At 41.5% G+C, this 18,927-nt stretch overlaps 1 protein-coding gene across 3 annotated transcripts in view; it reads left to right on the top strand.

Annotated features, from left to right (window-relative positions):
• Positions 1-18,397, top strand: part of CTNNB1 (catenin beta 1) — a 42,249-nt gene extending 23,852 nt beyond the window's left edge. The window contains exons 2-16 of one of the 3 annotated variants that reach the window (XM_049628951.1): positions 5,253-5,313; positions 5,746-5,973; positions 6,188-6,441; positions 6,567-6,805; positions 6,894-7,095; positions 8,391-8,535; positions 11,606-11,709; positions 11,788-12,126; positions 12,392-12,550; positions 14,018-14,137; positions 14,727-14,877; positions 14,963-15,084; positions 16,015-16,075; positions 17,106-17,326; positions 17,791-18,397. In XM_049628951.1, coding sequence (XP_049484908.1) covers positions 5,301-5,313; positions 5,746-5,973; positions 6,188-6,441; positions 6,567-6,805; positions 6,894-7,095; positions 8,391-8,535; positions 11,606-11,709; positions 11,788-12,126; positions 12,392-12,550; positions 14,018-14,137; positions 14,727-14,877; positions 14,963-15,084; positions 16,015-16,075; positions 17,106-17,314 — 2,346 coding nt within the window. In that variant the 5' untranslated portion in view covers positions 5,253-5,300 and the 3' untranslated portion in view covers positions 17,315-17,326; positions 17,791-18,397. Of the gene's footprint in view, positions 1-5,252; positions 5,314-5,745; positions 5,974-6,187; positions 6,442-6,566; positions 6,806-6,893; positions 7,096-8,390; positions 8,536-11,605; positions 11,710-11,787; positions 12,127-12,391; positions 12,551-14,017; positions 14,138-14,726; positions 14,878-14,962; positions 15,085-16,014; positions 16,076-17,105 lie in introns of all 3 variants that reach the window. The other 2 variants (XM_049628950.1, XM_049628949.1) reach the window with 2 other exon arrangements.
• Positions 18,398-18,927: the final 530 nt, after the last annotated feature.

Raw genomic sequence — 18,927 nt, 5'->3', positions numbered from 1 at the left:
AGGCTGTACACGTGGCAAAAAAAGGTTTTTTTGAGTATTTAATCTCAGAATTTCGAGAAACTTACAGGGTGGGGTAATGTGTATATTACATGGGAGGACATAGCTGCTACAGGATGTCCTGAGGTAACAGTTGATGCTGCTCCACCGGTAGGCTGGCCCGGCCTCTCATATGGGGCCTTCTCTGAAAATTGTATCAGTTTGTGCTCCATCAGTCTTTTGGAGCTGTGTATCAGAGGCCCTAAAAGTTTTTACCCTTTTAGCAGTCCTCATGTGGAAGGGAAGTGGAAGAAGCTAAAGAGAATTATTTATATGCAAACGTGTTTGTTCAGCATTGTTTGAGTAGCAAACTAAATGGGGGAGGACAAACTATTCAAGAATGGGAGATTTGGCTAATTATAGTACAGATATATGATACAAATGAAAACACTTTTAGGCATCTACAATAAGGAATAAGGAGTTGATTTCTATATATACATGCATATGTATACATACACAGTGTCTACAGTAAGGAATAAGAAATTGATTTATGTGTGTGTGTGTGTGTGTGTGTGTGTGTGTGTGTGTGTACCTTTTTAAAGTTTATGGGGGGCAGGAGGAAGGGGAAGAGAGGGAAGGAGAATCTCACACAGATTCTGCTCTGTCAACACAGAGCCCGATGCGTGGGGCTCGATCCCATGAACCGTGAGATAATGACCTGAGCTGAAATCAAGAATCAGACGCTTAACTGACTGAGCCACCCACACGCTTCTGATATTTATATTTTTATAATAAAAGCATACTTAATAGTAAATTTAATAAAATACCGAATATACCAAAATGTCATTAATTGTGGGAACGACAAAGAAAAATATTTTACACTAAGCATATATTACTTTATAGGTAGGGTAGAAGATAGAGAAGACCATAAAATGAAGGAAGGAAAGCAATCATTTGGGAAGTGTCCTAATTTTTCCCAGTTCATATTTCTTCCAATAGCCATTTTACACCTATGTATTTAAAGTAATAGCAAGGGCATCAATATTAGGAATTCTGGAGGAGCAAAAGTGTCACTAGGTATTTATATTTTATTGACCAGTGTAGGAAGACTCCTCTCAGAATATACACAGACACAGCTGAGGAGTAAAAGTAGAAAAGTAACTAGATTGAGTTGTGATTTAAAACTGTTAGTGATAAGGGGCGCCTGGGTGGCTCAGTGGGTTAAGTGTCCAACTTCAGCTCTGGTCATGATCTCAACCGCTTGTGGGTTCAAGCCCTGCGCCGGGCTGTGTGCTGACAGCTCAGAGCCTGGAACCTGCTTCAGATTCTGTGTCTCCCTCTCTCGGCCCCTCTCCTGCTCACGCTCTCTTTCTGTCAAAAATAAATAAATGTTAAAAAAAAAAAAACAAAAAAACAAAACTAGTGATAAATGAAAAGTGCCTAAACAGAAGATTTGAGGAGAGTATAAATTTTGTGAATGGCAAGATATTAGTAGTGACAAGAAAAATGCGTATGTATGTGCTTTTAGATTTACAAAACACATTTTACTTAGAAATGTTTTTAATCCTTGAGGATTTTTTTTTATAAGTTTATCATGCTCCTGAAATAGAGTTGGGTTTTCTTACTTTAAAACAGAGTAAGTGACTGGTTTTTGTTCTTTTAGTACAGGTTATTGGAAAGTGAATTGTTAGCATGAATGGCCAGTATAAAACTGGTTTTATAATAGATCTGCTTTATTTTTATATAGCAAAGTTACTCCTAGTTAGTAATACTCAAATTTTATGAACTCTAGGGTAATTAAGATAATTTGTCCTAATAGGAACTGGAGAAGTAAACTTCAGCGTGAGACCTATATCATGTCCAGAATTCTCACATCGACTTTGACAGAAGGCCATTTAAAGTACACAGGGTGAAGTAGAGGCTCCAATTCACTCATTGTGAACTGGAGTAGCAGCCAGTAAGGCTAATCTTCTATAGTAATGTTTTGGTATGCAAGAAAATATCCTTACCTTTCATAGCCACCTGATGAACTACTACTAGTAATAATAATGTATATAGTTTACTTTAAAATTATTCTGTGGGTGGGCACAAATACTGCCTGATGTTAACAGTTGTTAGGTATAGGTAATGTGGGTGTTCATTATACGGTTGTGTCTACTTTCCTGCATATTTGAAAATTTTCCTAATAAAAAAGAAAAACCTAGAATGCTTAAGTAGTCCTATTAAAAAAGTTGAAGGAAAAATTACTCATAGTAACACTTTGGATAAGATATGGATCAGAATGAACTTTTCACCTAGATAGAAATTATTGTATATAAAGAGTGTATATTTTTTTCTAAATCTTTACAGATTTTAAATCAGAAGTAGCAAGATAAATTTTGAGGTATTCTTTACAAATTATATAACTGGAAAGAATATATGTTTAACAAAAAGAAAAAATAAAAGGGTGCATGCGTCCATTACCCCACTAAACTGGATAAATTGGCGATCCTGGCAACCCTCTTTCTTTGTCAAGGTACCACTCGGTGGGGATGAAGCTGGCAGGACACAGAGCATCCTAATGTATTCTGTAGTTTGTGATCACTGCATTTGGGACTTCTAGTACTTCGTAACTTGTTAGCATTATCCTCCCTTTATCTTGAGTTGGTATTAATGGGCTTTTCCCCATTTTTGTTTCTCCTAATTCTTTTTGAAATGCCTATTAGTTGGCGCTCTGATCCCCTAGATGATCATCTTGTTTCTTCTATTTTGTATTTTGAATATCTTTCTCCTTTATGTTCTAGGAGTTTTTCTCAACTTTGGTTACCTAGTGAGCTTTTAATTTATTATCTCCAATCTTTATGAGGGTAGTAAATTGAAACATTCTGTTTCCTTCTCCCCACCCTTACCCCTATTTTAAAATCCTGTGTTTCTCTGGAGTCCGCGTTTTTTCTGTTACTTCTTTCTTGAACTTTTTCCTTTGCTCTTGAAGGCTTTCCAGATGTGTTTGGTAAGCTTTGGTTGATTGGGAGCTTTAGGATTGGACCCCTAATGATTGACAGGGTGTAGTGGAGGGAGCCAATCCTTGGGCTGAAAGTTCTGTCCAGAGGAAGAATGAGGAAGGCTTTCCTTTTGGGCAGGACTCTGGCCTAGATCTCTTTGGACAGTATATTCAGTTTCTTTAGTGAATAGTTCTCATAGTTTTGGTAAATTTGGATTCGTCTGCAGTGTAATGTAGGAGGCGAGTTGATATATACTGTTGCTTATGTAGATCCCCATTTTCATTCCTATTTTTTACTTCTCAACCTGCTGGATTGATACTTGGCCTCCTTTACGACGTAGGATTGTAGAGTCACTGTTACGTATGCTGCATAAATTTTAAAGTATATAAAAATAATAGTATTGAGGAATCCTCAACATACAAATAGATATTGTAAGTTTGGAGTATGAACTTGCTTTGTCCGTAAAATCATTATAAATTGTGGTCAAACTACAGGTCATCCCATATAAACAGATTTTACACAATAACATGGCTAAATATTTTGCCTTTGCATCAACAACAAGGAAACAATACTGTAAATATTTTTTTCCTTGAAGCCATGTACACTTGAACGTTGAACAACACCGACCCCCTACACAGTCAAAAATCTGTGAATAACTTTTGACTTGCCAAAAACTTAACTACTGGTAGTAGCTTTTTGTTGGACCAGAAGCCTTACCAGTAACTATACAGCTGATTTACACATATTTTGTATGTGTATTATAGTGACTAGTTGGTTTCTGAGCCCTGTGGCATTGGCCAAAGGAAGAGCCCAATGTAGAACTTGTTTTAAGTTGCCTTTCCCGGAAATAAACTGGAAACTGGAGTGGAGAACTCAGTTTCCAGAGAGGTGGAAAAATGTAAGCTAAAACACAGCATCAGTGAACAGAAACCTTGGGTATTTCTCAGTGTGGTCTGTAGATCGCTTGTGCATCCTAGAATATTCATTAAAAATTCAGGTTTCTATGCCCCACTCTAGTCCTATTGAATCAAAACATTGAACACACATAATCCTGCTTAGTATCTTAAAAGATTTCGTATTGACAGGAATCACCTTCATTTTCTGTCCTTCATTTTGCCTTGTACAAAGATTGTCAGTTGTTTCTACCGTGAAACTAAAACAGTTGTATCCACAGCTCTTGTCATCTTTACGTGTCAAGTGACCTTTGTGGTTATAAAAATCTAGTACTGGAAGAGCAATTTTAGGAATAATTAACACATGCTTCCTTTACATAGAGCAAATAGGACTTTAGACTGTAGTTTCCAACTTTCATTAAACATATTTAAACTCTGTTTTACGATGATAGAATATACAGTTCACACGTAAATATTTTAGTCCATATCTTTACGTGTTGGTAAACCATTATGTTAATTTGTAGTGCAAGATAAACTTGTTTAGGGGAATACTGTGTAATAAAGGAAGTTTTGTTATTAGGAATATCTAGTGGCCATGAGCCTTCGAACGGTTCTCATTTGCAATTCGTTTCCTATGTGATTCAGTGTTTTCCTGAATGTTACACAGTAAAGCCAAAATACAAAGATGCTAAGATTTTTATGTATATGATTAAGTTTTTCATACTGATAAAACATTACTCCAGTGAGTAATACTTCTGTTTATAATACATCATTGCTATAAATTTGAACTAGAAAAAATATACTAAAAAGATTCTTTTTGTGTTGCAAACTTTCATTTGAAAAGTAATTTTACTTCTTAGTAAAAGATCTAAAATCCAGTGTTCTGATCCATTTGCTTTATAAAGGTATTTTATATGGCATTGTATTGTATCAGTAAAGAAAAACCATTTAATGAAAATTTGGTCTTTTTTAAAACCACTGTCCAAAAAGACCTATGAGTTTTTCAGCGAAAGAAGTTAAAAAGGGAGAACGCTTTTGGGAACTCAAGGAGGAATTGATTTTGAATACTTTTTTTTTCCCCCACCTTGGCTTTCACTATAAATTTTCTTCATCCGCATCAATAATTGTGCTTTTTGACATCCTGAATAACTGTAATTTGTATTCCTACTTAAAAAGAGGTGCTTGTTAAAGAGGAGTTTTTACTTGGAGTTTTCAACAATGATGGAGCTGTGGTTGAGGTGTATAGAGGAGACCGTGGGGTTTGGGTTTCACGATCACATGGTAAAAGGGGTTGCGGCTATTTATGGATGTGGTCCGTAATATTTATCAGCCCATCGTAGTGGCTTAAAAATGTTAAAAACAAGCAAATTTTAAATCCTAATGACTTGATTAACTCTTTTAGGGTATCTGAAGCACACCATACTCCGGTTTTGAAAATCCTGTGTGGGCAATGGCTACCCAAGGTTTGTATCACAAGTCTTTAGTTACTGAATTGGGGCTCTGCTTCATTGCCATTAACCCAGTCTGGCTCAGATCCCCCTGCTTTACTCTCTCCCTGCTTACTTGTCAGGCTACCTTTTGCTCCATTTTCTGCTCACTCCTCCTAATGGCTTGGTGAAATAGCAAACAAGCCACCAGCAGGAATCTAGTCTGGATGACTGCTTCTGGAGCCTGGATGCAGTACCGTTCTTCCACTAATTCAGTGAGTAACTGTTAGGTGGTTCCCTAAGAGTGTAGATATTTCCTCACTGAGCTAATCCTGGCTATCGTTGTTATTCTTGGCTGTCTTCCACATTTGACTATTTCTAACAATATTTCAGTGGGTCGTATCCCAGATCTTTTAATGAAGATAACATTTCCTTGGCAGTAATGCGAATGCTGTTGGATTTTTCTAGCTGATCTGATGGAACTGGACATGGCCATGGAGCCAGACAGAAAAGCAGCTGTCAGTCACTGGCAGCAACAGTCTTACCTGGACTCTGGAATCCATTCTGGCGCCACCACCACAGCCCCTTCTCTGAGTGGTAAAGGCAATCCTGAGGAAGAGGATGTGGATACCACCCAAGTCCTGTATGAGTGGGAACAGGGGTTTTCTCAGTCCTTCACTCAAGAACAAGTGGCTGGTAAGGGTATTACATTACTGCCTTACTGAAAGTCAGAATGCAGTTTTGAGAATTCTTCTTACAGACGTTGGTGTGTAACAGTTTAAGTGGTGTCAAGAAAGGGGGGTGGTGGCAGTGTTACCTTTAGGTAATATTTCGGTTATACATTTGGTGTAGCACGTGTTCAGCACAATGCTGAATTGGGAATAACGGGTGTTGAATTTACCTTTTCCAGATATCGATGGTCAGTATGCGATGACGCGAGCTCAGAGAGTGCGAGCTGCTATGTTCCCTGAGACTTTAGACGAGGGCATGCAGATCCCATCCACACAATTCGATGCTGCTCACCCTACTAACGTCCAGCGTTTGGCTGAACCATCACAGATGCTGAAACACGCAGTTGTAAATTTGATTAACTATCAAGATGATGCCGAACTTGCCACACGTGCAATCCCCGAACTGACAAAACTGCTAAACGATGAGGACCAGGTCAGTAATGACAAGGCTGGCTCGCGATCTGCTTTGAAGGAAACTCTCCAGGAAGGAGCCTCAAAATAGCCATCCAGTATCAGTATTGAAAACCAATGATGTCTCTTAATTCCCGTACGTTATAGGTGGTGGTTAATAAGGCTGCAGTTATGGTCCATCAGCTTTCGAAAAAGGAAGCTTCCAGACACGCCATCATGCGTTCTCCTCAGATGGTGTCTGCCATCGTACGCACCATGCAGAATACGAACGACGTGGAGACAGCTCGCTGTACTGCTGGCACCTTGCACAATCTTTCTCATCATCGTGAGGGCTTGCTGGCCATCTTTAAGTCTGGGGGCATTCCCGCCCTGGTGAAGATGCTTGGGTAAGAAAACATGGTCAGAAGGCTCACAGCTAAGAAGGAGAAGAGTGCCATCACTGCATTTCTGATGTGGCTTTTTTCTTCTTCCCAGGTCACCAGTGGATTCTGTATTATTTTATGCCATTACAACTCTCCACAACCTTTTATTGCATCAAGAAGGAGCTAAAATGGCAGTGCGTTTAGCTGGTGGGCTGCAGAAAATGGTTGCCTTGCTCAACAAAACAAATGTTAAATTCTTGGCTATTACGACAGACTGCCTTCAGATTTTAGCTTACGGCAACCAAGAAAGCAAGGTAAAAGAATTTTTCTGAATGTGGTTGTCATGGAGCATTGGGAACCCCAATGTCATGTCCTTCTGTGGGCTCTAGCAAATTCTTTGTATGCCTCACCCTTTGTGTGTATCCTTAAAAAAAGTTGGACATCTTTTTTTCTATAAACGTTTGTATGTATCAAGCTAGGTGTTGGGGATATAGTGGGCAAACTCCTCTCAGAACTTTCATTCTTAGGTGGGAGATAGGCACTGAAATGATATAATTACTATTTAAGAGGAGCAATGAGAGCATATAAGTGAACCAAACCCTGTTTTGAAAGTTCAGGGAGACCTGTTGGAGGAAGTGATAGGTTGTGTTCAGGTCTTAAGGGTGAGGAGAAATCGACTAGGTGAAGATTAGAGGAAATGGCACCTTTGAAAGCCCTGCAGAGGGAGAAGAGTGATGAGTTTGGGAAATTCAAGAGATACAAAGAGTAAAGAAGGGGCACCCAAGTGGCTCAGTTGGTTAAGCGTCTGAGTCTAGATTTCGTCTCAGGTCATGATCTCCTAGTTCGTGAGATTGAGCCCCGAGTTGGGCTCTGTGCTGACAGCGCGGGGCCTGCTTGGGATTGTCTCTCTCTCTCTGCCCATCTCCCACTTGAATGTGCTCGCTCTCTTCTCTGTCCCTTAAAATAAATAAACTTAGAAACAATAGTAAAGAAGAGGAAAGGTTTGAGTTGAGATTATTGAGCTCAGCAGGGCAGGTCCTGCAGGACCTTGTAGAATATGTTAAAAGAGTAATGACTAAATGCAGTCAGTTTTAGCAAGGTATGAGCTGATGAGATTTGTGTTTAGAAAATCAGGATAGTTTGGAGGTGGGAATACGGAGGGAAGTAAAGGGCAAGAAGGAATGCTTATTTGATGAGACCTCATTTTAAGGTGAAAACAGCCAAGAGCCAAAAGATTAGGAGTTTTAAGTGCCCATTCTGGTTCACATTTTTAACAACTCCGCTTTGATACAACAATAATATCTGGGCATTACTGTCGCACACCAGCGTGGTTTCTGTTGTTTTGTTCTGATCAGTGTGGGAGGAAGAAAATTGGGGCAGAGTTGATCTATTCTTGGGAGTATTGGGATACCTGAATTTGAGTGGAATCCTGTAGAAGGAGGGGGTAAATGGGGCCCCGGTGTGGGGAGATCTGGATAATGGGGTCTGGGAATACATTTAGATCAGTGGCAAAGCTGGCTGACATGCTTGTATAATAAAAATACGTTGGTTGTTTTCTTGGGCATATGATGACAATTTTGTGATTAACAGTATATACATGTCTTTCTAGCTGATCATTCTGGCTAGTGGTGGACCTCAAGCTTTAGTAAATATAATGAGGACCTACACTTACGAGAAACTACTGTGGACCACAAGCAGAGTACTGAAGGTGCTGTCTGTCTGCTCTAGTAATAAGCCAGCTATTGTAGAAGCCGGTAAGCATTCTCAGTCTCGTGTGCAACATCTGGCAGTTCTAATTTGATTACTTGTTTTAGGAAAAGGGTGATACAACTTGATCTTAATGGTTTTGGAAATGGGCTGAAACTAGACGGTTCTATTGAGTCTGCAGCCAAGACCGCATGTAAAAGTGTATGTGTTGCTTAACACCTGCACGGGTGCTGGTTAAGCCTAGGCCAGTTTAGGCAGAGTTGTTATTACCCATCGAAAATGATGGCTAATACTCGGTAGTTTCTGTTGTGTGTGTTGGTAGCAAAGGAGAGGAATTGGTGGACCAGCCACAGCCTTTTGTTTTTTTATCATGAGGATACAGTTACTCTGCAACTACCCAGCATCAGTTCTTTCTGTAACTCACTTAGCAGTATCTACCTGGACTCTCAAACCAAGTTTCATATCAAAACTGGAAGGGGAAAATATGAAAGCATTTAATAGAAGAAAATACCTGGAATGAAGTGTAGGGTTAGTAACACCTCTTTTACTTGTTGAGAGTAGTTTTATTTGAGAATTTGTGGGAGAAAGGGGCATTACGGTTGCCCAGGATAGCTGGCTGGCACTGAGACAGACAGGTGTGGCTGGATTCATCTAGAATAAGGGGATGAAATTCTGGCCCAGCTGTTCCAGAAATATGAGTACTTGAGGAAAATGCAGAGTTTTGGACTTAATCAGAATCCTTGGAGTGGAATGACAAGGTCATTATTTTAAAAGGTTAGCCAGGTTATTCTGATGTCCATTTGTGCGTTCTGAAAACATTCAGCACCTATGTCTTAAGCACTGGAATAAGCACGTGGTATATACTGGATAACTAAGCAGATATGGTCCCTATATTTATTCTTCCATTCTGTTGAGGGTGACAAAAATATGCAAAAAATGGGGGCATTAACAGCTTAGAATGAGTATCAGAGAAGAAAGGAACAGTAAGTAGTGATCAGAATTAAAGGGGAGAGAGGAGCTTCTCTGAGAAAGGGATGTAAAATGAGATTGCAGGACGAGAAGGTACCTATTAGCCATATGAGAAGTGGGGATTAGATGTTTTCCGGGCAGAGAAAAGAACCCTATGCTATGTCCTGATGGTAAGAAAGAGATTGTTGAGTTCTAAGTGCTAAAGAGGAAGTGTAACTTGAATTTAATGAATAACGGATGAGTAGCCCAGGACCCAGGATGAGGTTGATGGGCTAGGCAAGGACCATGTATTGCAAGACATTTCTAGGCCCCTGTCACATGTATGTTTGTTCATGGTTTGTTTTTTTCCTAGCTTTAGAACCACAGATGTAGAATAGGTCAGTTTGCAGTGCTAGGTGGGATCCAAATTCTAAAGGGTTCCTTAAGGTTATGCTAAAGAATTTGGCCTTTGTCTTAGAGATAATGAGAAGTTATTAGTGGTTGTTAAGCAGTGGCATCGCATCACAGTGAGGTGTTTGGATTATTAATATTAACAATGTATGACAGTTTGACCAAAAGCAAGCAGTTCAGGCCACCGAGCTGTGTTACAAACTTCTGTTTTGGTATGAAAAATAGAAAGGGTGACTGTTTTGAGGCTTCTGATAGCGCCCATAAAATGTAATAACTTGGGGGCTAAAGGGCAACCGGAAGTGATTTGTGGTGGGGAGAACATCCTAAATGGAGCTACCAGAATGAATTGGTTAATTTTTGGAACAAGGTAATTTAAGAAGCTGAGATAGAGTGACTAAAAGGCCAGTAGGTAGCTGGATTATGTATGGCACAGAGATGCAGGGGGAGACGGGGCTAGAGATTTGGGAGTTGACCTCTCAGTGTAGGGGGGGAAGAGGGGACATGCCTTAAAGTCATCTGCGTGGACTCTTACCTGAGACCTGCCGAATGAGCAGGTCTACGTGTTTTTGAAGTCTACGGGGTATTCTGATGAGACATTTGGGGTCAAATCCACCCTGTTCGTGTGAATAGTAAAGGGAGGGAATGAAATCTGTGAAGGAGAGAAGGTAGAGGAGGGGGATCTAGGCATGGAGCAGATCTTGAGCATCAGCCGTGTGCAGGTCTCTGTTAGTAGCTGGAGCTGCTAGGAGGAAGCAGCCAGATAGGGATGATGCTTGTCTCCTAGGGGAGGTAGACTTAATTTTTGAGAGAGACACGAAAAGGGGCACCTGGCTGGCTGGCAGTAGAGCATGCGACTCTTGATCTCCAGGTCATGAGTTCAGGCCCCACACTGGGTGTGGAGCCTACCTAAAATGAAAAATAAAACAGACCTGAAGAGATGAACAAGGAGACAAGGGAAAGTATCTCACTACATTCGGAAGGGATTTCAGTAGGAGAGAGATGGGTGAAGTTAAGCCAGTGAGTGAGGAATTGAGCGTCTGTTTACCCTCCACCGCCCGTACAAATGCTCTTCCTTAGGGTCCTGAATGGCAGAAGGTTATGAACCGTTGGGTCACACGGTTTGGAGTCAGTCATTTTCATACGGTTCCTGGTAATAAACTGGAGTTCCAGTACCTTTTAGGATTGGTCCTCCTTCATATTTTTGCGCAGATGTCACCTTCACACTGAGGTGACCTAATTACCCTACTTGAAATTGTAGGGCACCCCCCCCCCACACTTGTGGGGTTTTCTTCCTGATAGCACTTGGCACCGTCTGACACACTGTGTAGTTTCAGCTTATTAATTGTATATTTGTTTATATTGTCTGCCTCCAGCTAGACCATGAATGAGCTCTATGAGAGAAGGGGCCATGCAATATTTTGCTCATTGGTCCAGCTCCAGCTCACAATGGTCTGATTTTATTTAGGTGGATATTTTTGAGATGATTGAATGGACGAAAGTAAAATTACGTAAGGAGGAGAGTGGAGACAGAGAAGGCTTTTTCCACATTGGGTATTTGACAGAAGTTACACTAGTTGAGGTGAATGGGAAAAGAAGGGGAAACTGAGCACCATCCTAGCAAATGAAAATAAATAAAGGACTTAGAGGGGTAAGTTTTGGCAGTGAAGAGGCACACCCTCTAAGACTAGAAAAGACACTTAGTGCTGATAGGAATTGCCAGCTAATGGCCATTGCCTTAGATCTTTTTTCATATTCTAGGTGGCATGCAAGCTTTAGGGCTTCACCTGACAGATCCAAGTCAACGTCTCGTTCAGAACTGTCTTTGGACTCTTAGGAATCTATCAGATGCTGCGACTAAACAGGTAAATTTTGAATATGCCAGTGCCTTGGTGATAGAATTAAGATGAATATGTACTGAGCATTTGTTTTTATGTCCATAGGAAGGGATGGAAGGTCTTCTTGGGACCCTTGTTCAGCTTCTGGGCTCAGATGATATAAATGTGGTCACCTGTGCAGCTGGAATTCTTTCTAATCTCACTTGCAATAATTATAAGAATAAGATGATGGTCTGCCAAGTGGGTGGTATAGAGGCACTTGTGCGTACTGTCCTTCGTGCTGGTGACAGGGAGGACATCACCGAGCCTGCCATCTGTGCTCTTCGTCATCTGACCAGTCGACACCAGGAAGCAGAGATGGCCCAGAATGCTGTTCGTCTTCACTATGGACTACCGGTTGTGGTTAAACTCCTGCACCCACCATCCCATTGGCCTCTGATAAAGGTAAACTGTCTGTCACAATAGTAGGTTGCAGAATTGGACATGAACCACCTCTAGCTATTGGATGGTTGTCTAGGCATAAGGGGTTAACAAGTACGAATCCTGTTCCTTAGTAAATAGGGAGTGTGGCCGGAGTGGGCTTCCGAAGTGTTTGTGAAGTCTGTGCTACTTTCAGGTGATACCGATAGATTTAGTGTGGTGGGAATTTTAGGCTAAGAAAATGATTTTATTGAGTTACATGCCCTCTCTTTATTCTTCTTATCTACAGGCCACCGTTGGATTGATTCGAAATCTTGCCCTTTGTCCAGCAAATCACGCACCTCTCCGTGAACAGGGTGCCATTCCGCGACTAGTTCAGTTGCTGGTTCGTGCCCATCAAGATACCCAGCGCCGCACATCTATGGGCGGAACGCAGCAGCAGTTTGTGGTAGGTAAATCTTAGTAGTGACACCCGGCTATTTAAAAGGAATGCATAAATTCATGGGATCCTGAACTTCTTTGGTCATTGGTTCCCTTGATCTTCTAGCCTGAGGGGCTGTTTGCTAATGATTTAAAAAAACTGTGACCTGTCCCTGGCTGCAGAGAAGATCAGGAATAATGTGGCCCCTAGTGCTGTTGCCTTTGACCTCTCCTTGCATCGGCAGTCTTCCAAAGAGAGCAGGGTGTGGTGTACTGCTGTGGGGTCAGGCGCTTCTTGCAGTGTTTTCGTTTAAGGCATACAGAGGGTCACCTTCTTAGGAAGTAGCAGAACCATAGGTTGAATCCAAGTCCATCTGATTTCAGAGCCTCTTCTTCCCCATTATAACATGCGTTTTGCCTGTAAACATTTAACATACCTTTTACTGTCTCTTCCAGGGATGGTTTAAACTGTTTTCACAGACCTAAGAATACTAAGAAATTTCAAGAAGTAGTAGTAGCATTTACCCATAAGCTCAACCTAAAGCTTTCCATGTCAGGTTTGCAGTCTTTAAAAACTAGCTTTGTTACAAGTATCTGAAGACACTGTAGAATTTATTCCTCAGAATTTAAGATTCAAGCCTTCAAAGAGCTTTCTCTTATTTAATTAGGTCACTTTAGAAAACAAGAGCCTACCGGCACAGATTTTGGGAATCTCTTATTGGTAGTTATTATGTGTATGCACTCATTACTGGGCTTCGGCTTTCTCCATTCATTACTTTTGGTATTGGCCTGTCTCCATGAGGTGGCTTAAAAGAATGCAAAAGGTACCTTTTATTTTACATCTTTTCTCTAGGAAGAAAGGAGTGTCTTGTGTTTTTATAAAAATCAAGTTGTTTATAAAAGCCGAATTCTAACCTTTTTTAAAACTCAGAAACAGGGAACCAGTACTTAACGTTTTGCAAAGGCTAACTTCCTTCTTCTGTAAGACTACCAGTCAGATAGTCTTAGAGGTGGTGAGGAGTGGATTTTCCACTTGACAGCTCAATAGAATTTTAGCAGTTGGTGATAAAACTTTGCTAGGTTTTCATGAAATACACATAGATATACAAAAATAGAGGGAGCATGTGGAAGAAAAGCATTTGTCAGTCTGCACATTACTTTCCCATCTTTGTGTATCTTTATGTGTTCCCTTTACCTAAAGTTGGTGTCTTGACGGTCGGAGTCCATCGAAGCTGTAATTCCTGTGTGTTGTATGTGTTTGCGGGGAGGGGTACAACTTGGAATTAGTGCCATCAGGAACCCCCTCCCCCCCCCAGTGACGTTCAGCTTCTTGGAATCCTCCTTCATTCCTAGACTAATTGCAAATTCTGGGGAACTTTGGGTGTATACTGTGAATAATCAGCTTAGGAATTGTGACTCAGAACAGAAAGCCTTTGAAGTTTATAAACTTTAGAGATGAGAATGCCCTATTTGTTAACCATGTTTCTTTTGGTAGGAGGGAGTCCGTATGGAAGAAATTGTTGAAGGTTGTACCGGAGCCCTTCATATCCTAGCTCGGGATGTTCACAACCGAATCGTAATCAGAGGACTAAATACCATTCCATTGTTTGTGCAGGTATGTTGGTTTTATGTGAGGCAGTCTAGATTTTATGTGTCCATAAAATTTCGGAAAATTAGGGACCAAGTTAGGGGCAGTTTTTCCTCTACTGTCTCCAGTTACAAAATGACAACGCTCTGTTCGTGCCCCTTGCCAGAGCATGACAATTGGAATCTCAGTGTGTCGTGTCCTTTCGGTTGAGTGCATTTTATTTTATTAAAAGTCCCTTTGTTTTTCTTGGGTAGTAGGGGAATCACTGGGACTAGAGCCTGAAGAAGAGAGAGACTTCATACTCCACTTCAGGGCTGCTGAGGTTTGGAGGGAGGAGAGCCGGTCACGGTTGCCAGAGCACAGGCGTCCAGCTACCTCCTGGATCGCCCAATCCAGGAGTTTGGAGAAGAGAGTTTGAGGCTGAAATTGCTCTAGAAAACCAGTGCTCCGGAGCATCAACCAGCTGCCTGAGGACAGGAAGTTAGAGAATAGGATTTAACACCAGTAGCGCAAAGGCCATCTTCTCTCTGAATTGGGAATGCTTGCGCCCCGGTGGGGTGCCTGCCGTGTTTTTTCTTTAGATTTAATTCGGATTTGTTTGTGCTTTTCTCCCCAGCTGCTTTATTCTCCCATTGAAAATATCCAAAGAGTAGCCGCAGGGGTCCTCTGTGAACTTGCTCAGGACAAGGAGGCTGCGGAAGCCATAGAAGCGGAGGGAGCCACGGCTCCTCTGACAGAGCTCCTTCACTCCAGAAACGAAGGTGTGGGTAAGTCGAAACGGAACCAGAACCTTTAGCCGGTGCACACCAGAAAGCCTCAGCTTTTCCTCAGGGGCCTTTTTTCCTCTCCCAGCAACATACGCAGCTGCTGTTTTGTTCCGAATGTCCGAGGACAAGCCCCAGGACTACAAGAAGCGGCTTTCGGTGGAGCTGACCAGTTCTCTCTTCAGAACGGAGCCAATGGCTTGGAATGAGGTAGGCTGTGTGGACGCGTTTCTTCGGTAGCGTGTGGCTTCCCCTCCAAATACCTGTACACGTTTATTTGCCTTGACTGTGTCCTTGGCTTGAATGTTCGTTCTCTCCGCTGCCTTAGCAGCTGCTGTGAGGAAGAACCACAGCTTGAAACGGCCTGTTCAGAACAAACCAGTCACACTGCTTATTAACATTAGAATTCGTGAGGGAGACGGATGGAAAAAGTTATCGGCTAAAGTATCTTTTTCAAAAGGGAATTTTTTCCTTTTAAGGAAAGAGGAACCCTCTTAAATACTGTAGTTGGAGGTTAATTTATTGATTCTCTTTCTGTGAATTTGTCTTCAGCATTCGGCCTCGTTACAGAGGTGTTCTTAAAACATTAGAACCACCCTGGAAGTTCATTCAGTGACGTTACATAGTTGTACAGTGGATTATAAGAATGGAAAGAGAGCCTATAGATTGTTAGGTTACAAAAAAAAAAAGAAAAGAGAAGAAAAAAGCAGATTGCCAAACAGTGAGTAATTTGTCAGTTGGGCTTTTAATGGGCAGTCTTAACGTGTTCCAACTTGAGCTCTGAACTTCCCCAAGCCTGTTCCTCTCATAGTCTCCTTCCAGCTGTTCAAGCTAAAAATCTTCTTTCATGTAGAATATTCTGTTTGTCAGCAACTCCTGTTGGGGGCAGACACTTTGACGATTGTGTTTACGGTTATATTTGCTTGAAAGAATAAATTAGTGACTGTTTTTAATGCTGTGTGCAATGACAAAACATGCTGCTTTAGGTGTCGGTAGTTAATCTTTGAGGGTAGAGTTTCAAGTATTTCTGTGCGTTCTTCGTTCCTTCTATAATGTGAAAATAAGTGTGTTCTCAAAATATTAGTATACCTAAGTTCAGAATTTTCATTTTGCTTCCTTGCCTTGTACCTGTTTATCTAGACTGCTGATCTTGGACTTGATATTGGTGCCCAGGGAGAGCCCCTTGGATATCGTCAGGATGGTATGTGTCTCTTATTTCCCGATTGACTCCAGGTCAAGTTAAGGTTCAAGTTAAGCTTTATCAGAAAAGCTGGTTTGCTCATCTGGGAAACCAGCGTTGGCAGGAAAGTAGTGGCAGCAGTTAAAGGCACTTCTGAAATTCCAGAGTCGGCAGCGGTATCTTTCTCGGAGCCTGGGGAATTTTGAGCCCCACAACGAGCAGACGACATTAACAAATAGCCTGTACTGCAGACGCCCAGTACTAGTGACACATATCACAGGTTGCCTTTGTACGTGCTTTTTTTGTCAGAGAATCTATACATCCATACAGCCCACCCAGGAAGCGAGAGTAGAGGGAACTTTGGCCCCAGGTTCAGATCTGGGGTGGGTCTACATCATTCTAGTATGGGGGTTTTCCAAAAAACTCATTCAGATCTGGGTAATGGAGATGGAGTGTGGCAGACACCGCGAGTAAATACAGCTCTTCACCTTGTATTTATTATCTCATCTGGCTTTTCCCAATTATTAGACCACTAAAGCTCGTAGGCATCTTCTGTTGACAGATCGGTACTGTCAACCCTTAATGTAAAAGTTTCACTGGAAACAACAGCTTGAGTTTTCACAGTACTTCTGTTTCACTGGACTTTTCACCAGGTAGATTACATCCGCCAGACCTCCTGGCTTTTGCTTTCATCTCTTGCCTGTGACTTCTTGATACTGGGCGGTCACATGCGCAGTAGTAGACTGCTGGCTGTCCCCCTCAGGGGTTTTATGTCTCCGCCTAGGCAAACACGGAATGTTCCGTGGTAAGCTGATGGTGTGGTTAGAACTTGCTGGTCTGCCTCTGGTGGAAACAGACTTTATAGCCCCGTGGGTGGCCTGGCACTGAGTAATTACTTGGTTGGAGAAGCTGAAGAGGCTAGAAAGGCCTGCTTTCTGACCAGCTCGCGGACATCGAAGGCCCAGGCTTCAGTGTTAACGTTAATGTCTGTCTCCTCTTTCTCTGTGTCCCTTGCCCCTTTTGTTGCCACCCCCCACCCCGCCTCCTGTAGATCCCAGCTACCGTTCCTTTCACTCTGGTGGATATGGCCAGGATGCCTTGGGTATGGACCCCATGATGGAGCATGAGATGGGTGGCCACCACCCTGGTGCTGACTATCCAGTTGATGGGCTGCCAGATCTGGGGCATGCCCAGGACCTCATGGATGGGCTGCCTCCAGGCGACAGCAATCAGCTGGCCTGGTTTGATACTGACCTGTAAATCATCCTTTAGGTAAGAAGTTAAAAAAAGCCAGTTTGGGTAAAATACTTTTACTCTGCCTACAGAACTTCAGAGAGACTTGGTTGGTAGGGTGGGAGTGGTTTAGGCCTATTTGTAAATCTGCCACAGAAACAGATACGTACTTTGAAAGGAGATGTCTTGGAACATTTGAATGTTCTCAGATTTCTGGTTGTTAAGTGGTCATGTGTGGAAGTTATTAACTTTAATGTTTTTTGCCACAGCTTTGCAACTTAATACTCAAATGAGTAACATTTGCTGTTTTAAACATTAATAGCAGCCTTTCTCTCTTTATACAGCTGTATTGTCTGAACTTGCATTGTGATTGGCCTGTAGAGTTGCTGAGAGGGCTCGAGGGGTGGGCTGGTATCTCAGAAAGTGCCTGACACACTAACCAAGCTGAGTTTCCTATGGGAACAATTGAAGTAAACTTTTTGTTCTGGTCCTTTTTGGTCGAGGAGTAACAATACAAATGGATTTTGGGAGTGACTCAAGAAGTGAAGAATGCACAAGAATGGATCACAAGATATGGAATTTATCAAACTCTAGCCTTGCTTGTTAAATTTTTTTTTTTTTTAAATATCTGTAATGGTACTGACTTTGCTTGCTTTGAAGTAGCTCTTTAATTTTTTTTTGCAGTAACTGTTAGTTTTTTAAGTCTCTCGTAGTGTTAAGTTATAGTGAATACTGCTACAGCAATTTCTAATTTTTAAGAATTGAGTAATGGTGTAGAACACTAATTCATAATCACTCTAATTGTAATCTGAATAAAGTGTAACATTGTGTAGCCTTTTTGTATAAAATAGACAAATAGAAATGGTCCAATTAGTTTCCTTTTTAATATGCTTAAAATAAGCAGGTGGATCTATTTCATGTTTTTGATCAAAAACTTTATTTGGGATATGTATGGGTAGGGTAAATCAGTAAGAGGTGTTATTTGGAACCTTGTTTTGGACAGTTTACCATTTGCCTTTTATCCCAAAGTTGTTGTAACCTGCTGTGATACAATGCTTCAAGAGAAAATGCGGTTATAAAAATGGTTCAGAATTAAACTTTTAATTCATTCGACTGTGTCAGCCTTTTTTTCCTCGTCATTGAAGGGTTTGTGAGGATATTTAGTAGCTTATTCAGCTTCATCCTGAGGAAAACACACATGGTGAAATAATTTTAAGTTTTAGTGAAATAGAGCGCCTTACCTCCAGATGGGATCATGTGCCAGGTTTCTTTGGTCCTGGGTTAAACTGCACCAGAAACCTCCGTTCAGAGGCATGTGATGTAGTCTGGGCTACACAGAACAAAACTGAACGCCAGATAAGCTAGGCTTCCCCCACTCCAGTTACCATCAAATGGTTCCTTCCCATGAAGGTAATAATGAATTAACTACCTGGATTTGGATTTCAAGCACCTTCACGGAATTGTGACTCATGGGGAGAGGGGAATTCCTTCAACTCCACTTTGAACTGAAAAATGAAGGTGGTTTAAGTGTTGATGTTTATCTAAACATAATCGGAGAGACCAGAATGAGCCTTCTTTCAGCTGTCTGCCAGGGAATCCTGTCATCCTGGCGGTAGGTCTGACGAGCTTAGTTCATCCTT

Source organism: Panthera uncia, chromosome C2 (genome assembly GCF_023721935.1).
Source record: "Panthera uncia isolate 11264 chromosome C2, Puncia_PCG_1.0, whole genome shotgun sequence".
Taxonomy (NCBI): domain Eukaryota; kingdom Metazoa; phylum Chordata; class Mammalia; order Carnivora; family Felidae; genus Panthera; species Panthera uncia.
The sequence above is the reverse complement of the archived record's forward strand: the minus strand, read 5'-3'. Positions and strand labels throughout refer to the sequence as shown.